This window comes from Notolabrus celidotus, chromosome 9 (genome assembly GCF_009762535.1).
Source record: "Notolabrus celidotus isolate fNotCel1 chromosome 9, fNotCel1.pri, whole genome shotgun sequence".
NCBI lineage: Eukaryota > Metazoa > Chordata > Actinopteri > Labriformes > Labridae > Notolabrus > Notolabrus celidotus.
The window spans coordinates 34,788,513-34,794,530 of NC_048280.1; the positions used below are offsets into that span (position 1 = coordinate 34,788,513).

General features: G+C 40.2%; 1 protein-coding gene across 1 annotated transcript in view; it reads left to right on the forward strand.

Annotated features, from left to right (window-relative positions):
- zgc:64051 (leukocyte surface antigen CD53) overlaps positions 1-1,869 on the forward strand; it is a 9,883-nt gene extending 8,014 nt beyond the window's left edge. Inside the window, exons 7-8 of the mRNA XM_034691741.1 lie at positions 47-130; positions 518-1,869. Of these exons, the coding sequence (XP_034547632.1) occupies positions 47-130; positions 518-589 (156 nt within the window). The 3' untranslated portion in view covers positions 590-1,869. The remainder of the gene's footprint in view (positions 1-46; positions 131-517) is intronic.
- The last annotated feature ends 4,149 nt before the right edge of the window (positions 1,870-6,018 follow it).

Consider the following 6,018-nt stretch of genomic DNA (forward strand, 5'->3'; position numbering starts at 1 on the left):
TCGCATTAATGCTAAGTTGTGTGAACGTGACGCTCTCTGCTTGCAGGCCTGTTTGGAGACGATGAAGAACTTATTCGAGGCGAATTTCCTAATCACTGGGGTTTCTGTCATCATACTTTGTATTATTGAGGTAAGCTGATGGAGGTTTTATTTACTGAGGCTGTCCCCTTTTTATTTGAGTCTAAGTGGCAACCTCTGATGATGAAAAATGAAGCCACTGCAGTTCCTTGAGTGTCCACTAGGGAGGGAGCCTTGAAACGTAAGCCTCTCTTTGTAGCTTTGTATTTACAGGGAAACTGAGGTATACCTGGAGGGTCAAGTCTTACTTTGCCTTAGACCTGAACACATCATCACTTCTGTAGTTGGACTGTTGTTTCCAGAGTTACTTTAAAAACTGTCCATTGCTCACTTGTTCACGTGTACTTTGATATTTCCTGGGAAGACATTTCTTTTCATGATAAACAAAAACAAACAGTTTTATTTGTCTCATTTTGAATCCCTTTGTTTTTATCTTCAGGTCCTGGGAATGTGCTTCGCCATGACGCTGTTCTGCCACATTAGTCGATCTGGACTGGGCTATAAGTTATAGGAAACAATCTCTCATTCAGTGTCTCTCCTGTCCTTTGTGTGTTGTACAGTTCTCTCCTGTAAAGAAACATGTGTGCATGTTGTGAAAAAGCTGATTCATGATATTGAATAAGTCCCTGACTGTCATCTTCTGTAGTGGTGAGCGATAAAGTCATGTATAATGCTACTCTAGTGGAAGCTGTGAAATGTACTGAAGCCCTGAGCGGACGTGAATCCATACATCTGATTTACTCAGCTTCATGTGGAAACAAACCACAGACGTTTTTTTCAGACTTCATTTACTCCACATCGCAGATTTATATCAACCAACAAACGTTATCTCAAGACGCTTTTACAAACAGAGCAGGTCTAGACCACTCTATGTCAAATTATGAACAGAGACCCAACACCAAGACAAGATAAGACTCAGTCTGTCCCCACCTTAATCCACCATGAGCATTGCACCTCACAGTATTTAGCTAGTTACAGCGGAGAGGAAAAACTTCCTTTAACAGGCAGAAACCTCGAGCAGGACCAGACTCATGTTAGACACACATCTGCTGAGACTGAGTTGGGTCTTGAAAGAGGGATAGAGGGGAGTAAGAGAGAGAGGGAGTGGTGATAGTGATGAGACGAGTAGTAGAAGCTGTTGCCGCTGGAGTCCAGTACGTCCGTATCAGCTGGAGTCTGGAACGTCCACAGCAGGAGGACGTCTACGGCAGCTCAGAGGAACCTACGAGACAAGGGAGCTCAGGGACTCCAGAAAGGTCTATGGTTAGTAACTTTAATGGGACAGGGAGAGTGGAGGGTGAGATGGGATCCATGTGTGTCAGTGTAAGCCTATAGCAGCATAACTTAGAGCTGGTCCAAGCCTGATCCAGCTCTAACTATAAGCTTTATCAAAGCTTGTTTTCCCATCAAGTCCACATCACGAGTCCGAGCTGAGTCCTCCTCATCAATATTCTTTATTATGTCATTTATTCATGACTTTTTGGACATGTTCATTTATTAACATTAGCTCCAGTATGATCCTGTCAGGGTGTCAGGAGATTGAAGTTCTGAAGTTCAAAGTGATCATCTGGAATTACGTGCTGTGGGAACACAGAGTAAATCAGATGTCAGGATTTGTCTGCTCAGGGCTTCTGTAGAAGTGGAAGCACATTTTGTTCTTTTTGTTTTTTGTATTCACTTCTTTAACATCTGCTGTGAGGAAAAATCTCAATAAAAGGAGTCCTCTTTTAACGTATTCTGTATTAACAAACTGTCATTAATAAACCCTCTGAGTGTTGATGGTGTAAAGACTGCAGCGTCCTCCATTTTGACTTGGTGTTCTTGTGGAGTGATGTTTCCTGTCAGCGTGCAGCTCGCTGGTCTGCGGCGGAGCTATAAATGTGACCACTTCCGCTTTCTGCTCATAGTCAGACTCTTTTTAGAGACAGAACCAAACAGATGACCGTGTTTCTCTGAATCATCACTTGAGAGACACGATGAAGTGCTTAAAGTCACGTATCTGTTTATGGTTTTCATATTTGTGATGGTAATTTTGGTTCCTGTGTTTAACTGCTTGAGACACCCCACCTCCTGCTTCCTCACAAAGTTACCAGGTCCTTCTGTGTTTTAAGTTGTGATGTCTTAGACCTCTTAAACCTCCCGCCTGGATACACAACCCTGTCCTGCTGCTGAAAACCTGCAGCAGACAAAGGGTGTGAAGGAGGACCTGGTCTAAACTGCCACAACAGACTCAGAATAGGTCGGATTACCTTTACACTGCGTTCCAAATAATCATGCAAGTTGCATTTTTGTGAATATTTAAAAAAAAATATGTGAACAGTTATTTTCAAATGTGTTAGGAAGTCAGATAGTGAATATATTTCTTCAACTGTGTGGTTAAAATGATGCTTTTCAAAGTACTGTACTTTTAAATAAATGCAGAATCTGCAGAAATGAGTGAGACAAATTATGATGCAAGTTGGTGATAAGAGCATATAACTTGTGAAAATCAAAAATTAGGTACCATCCCAGTGCATCAGCATTGTGTAACAAATGCAAGCATCAAGCTGGCACCCTTACACACAAACTTTGGACCTGTCCTAACCTTCACTCATTTTGGACTTCAGTGTTTGATTTTGACTCCAAAGCATTCAACAAGAAATGGTTGCCTGACCCCCTGGTGGTCATTCTGGGAGCTACTAGTGACACCACTCTGAACTCTGGCAGTGACAAGTGGGCTTTAAATCTTGGTATCGTCTGGCTAAAAAACTTATTTTGAGATCATGGAAGTCTGAGTGCCGAGATCTGGCTGAGAGAGCTGGGCGAGACCCAACATATGGAAAAGCTTAGATTCAAGATTGCAGGAAGGATGAGAGTGTTTGATAAGGCATGGGGACCAGTGCTGAGACATTTAAGGGGTCTGGGGGAGAATGTTGGTGTGGGATGGGAGATTAAGAATAACCCTGTCACACCGATGGCTGTGTGTTCCACCTGTTTTACGCTGTCATTTAATCACTTGAATTTTCTTTATATTTATTTTGTACCCTCTAACATGAGTCTTGATGTGACATATTTTTTGCTGCCCATCATTATGTAAAAAATCCACTAAATAATTCATCAATCCATTATCTTGACTACTTATCCCGTGAGGGCTCACGGGGGGCTGGAGCCTATCTCAGCTGGCTTCAGGTGGAAGGCAGGGTACACCCGGGGCAGGTCCCCAACCTATCACAGACTAACACAGAGAGACAGACAACCATTCACACACACACTCACACCTACGGGCAATTTAGAAGGATCAGTTTTTGGACTGTGGGAGGAAGCCAGAGTACCTAGAGAGAACCCACGCTTGCACGGGGACAACATGCAAACTCCACACAGAAAAGGCACCTGCCCAGACTGGGATTCAAACCAGGAACCTTCTAGCCGTGAGGCAACAGCTACCCACTGCACCACCGTTCAGCCCCTCATTAAATAATATGAATCATTATTAGTATGTTTGGCTGTTATGTTATTGTAAGAAAATGGAAAAATATGATCGCTTCTCTTTGTCAATCTGGACTGTATACAATGATATTGTGCAATAGAAATATGCTTTAAAAAAACAAACTAGGTACCATCTACTACAACTGTATTCAAACTTCACCAAAAAACAAGTTTTCTTTACATGTGTATACAAAATAAGACTGTTGATGTCTTTGAAACATTTCAAATCTTAAGTGTTTCTCAAATGTCCAATATAACCTCCTCTTCTTTCAGTGAGGGTCAGAGGTCACTGTAAACTGATTTAGTTTCTGATGACTTCTCTGATGACTCTGTGAGCTGCACTGTGTTTGGCTTTCCAAAGAGGCTCTTTTGAGCTGTATTTCTGCCATCCCTGTAAATGATCCTCTTTATTATTGACCTCAAGTTCTCAGTTGGGTTGAGATCAGGTGAGCAGGCCGGCCAGTTCATGAGGCGATCCTCTTTAAATTGAGACGCCGTCCTGTCCTGGGAATAACGTGCGGCATGTGACCAGGGCCCGTCCGTGGCATAGGCAGTATAGGCAAATGCTAGGGGCACCTGCCTTCCATAGGGGGCGCCACTTGCGCCCTAAATGAGTGAGAAAGGAAATTTGAAGATAATAGGAAAAATATTATTTTATCTAATAAAATTTGGGTTAAATTGTGGAGTGATGCCAGTATACATTTTAAAGCTTGTGTTCACTTTTGTTTTAAAATACTGGTTTGCAAAGCAGTTTTTATAGTCTTTAAGTGTTCATGATTTACTTGTTTTTGTTTTGTTTTTGTTTTCTTTACACTTTGGAAGCTGTTAGCTTCATTAGATAGAAAATGTAGAAAATGTAATAAACATTTTGCTTCTGCCTTTTCAGTCATCACTTAATACATGACTGTTGCTTTGTTGAAAGTGGCTGTACTGTGAAAATTAATGTTATATAATGACTGAATCAATTCTACTACTATTGCAATATTTTTTTTGAAATTGTATAATTTTTTTTCCTGCTAAATATCAGTGTTAAAAGAACATTTCATTTCAGAAAATATTTTCTGTATGCAACAGGGCGTGGTCAATACAGCTGAGAATTATACATAGACTGCAAATTTCACCCAGCCTTCAACACAAAATGAATGCCACTTTGTCTCCTCTCTGCCTTAAATGTAAAGTTGAGATAGGAGACTATACTCACTGCATGTGGTCCTGTTCCAAAATAGAACGGAACTGCTCGGGTATAGTAGAGCAACTGAGTATAATATTTGGTGTGGAGGTTGAGCCAGACCCTGTTTGTCTTATTCTTGGCCTTCCTGACAGGAAGCTTGTCAACAGACATCACAAACGACTGTTGAACCTTTTAGCATATATGCTGCAAGGAAAAACATTCTGTTATCCTGGATTAAGGAGAAGCCACCAACGAAGAAAAACTGGCACAAAATTATCATGCAGTGTATGCCTATGGAATTTCTTACATGTATGCTGCACTCAACACCTGATACATTTTACAAGGTATGGGATCTGTACCTACAGTATATTGATCCCAACCTAGCTAACACACTAACTGTGGGTTTCCTTAACAGAAGTGACACTGCCAACCAGGACACATAGGATCAATGACTGCACCTTACCCTGAAGATAACCATAATGGGACAGTCATGTCTGCAAATGTGAATAAGGAGTGCCTAACTGACTGACTTACCTTTTCATCTTCTTGGTCCACCTTTAACATTTGTAAGATGTATAACCTGTTCTGTGTACCTTCTTTTTTTCTAGTAGTGTCCTTCTGTGAAATGTCTGAGCTGCCTAGTTTATATTTTCTTTTCTTTTTTTTTTTTTTTTTAATTTGAAAAACCCCAAATAAAAATATGATTGAAAAAAATGAACATTTCATTTATGTTCTTTTAGAGGTAATTTTCATTTTAAAATGAAGAAAACCTGCAAAACATAAAGCTTTATGTCAGCTTTCTTGAAGTGTATATGTGATGTGATTGTTGGTGGAGTTGGTTACAATACCAGGGGCACTAGTTGAGGTCTTGCCTAGGGCACCAAGTCGGTTAGGTCCGGCTCTGCATGTGACGGTGCATTGTCAAGCATGAACACTAGTGTCTTCTTCACTTAAGGTTTTTTTGCAAAAGAAAATTGAAAAAAAGCCTTGTCGTCTCTGTTTCGTTCTTCACCAGTAGCAGAAAACTTCCACATCAGACTCCGAATAGGTCGGATTCCCTTTAAAGACGCGGACAGCAGCATCAACATTTACTGTCTCATGAAAAGGAGAAGAAAAGAAGTCAGCAGGTAACACATATGAATTTATTTATTTAAAGAACAAATCCTGCATCAATATTTTAAGACAAAAAAAAAAAAACTAAAAAAATACTAAGATTTCCTTTACACTTTAAAATAATTTTGTTCTTTTTGAAACCATCACACAAAAAATAGAAACAAGTACAATTTTTTTGTAATTTAAAAAAA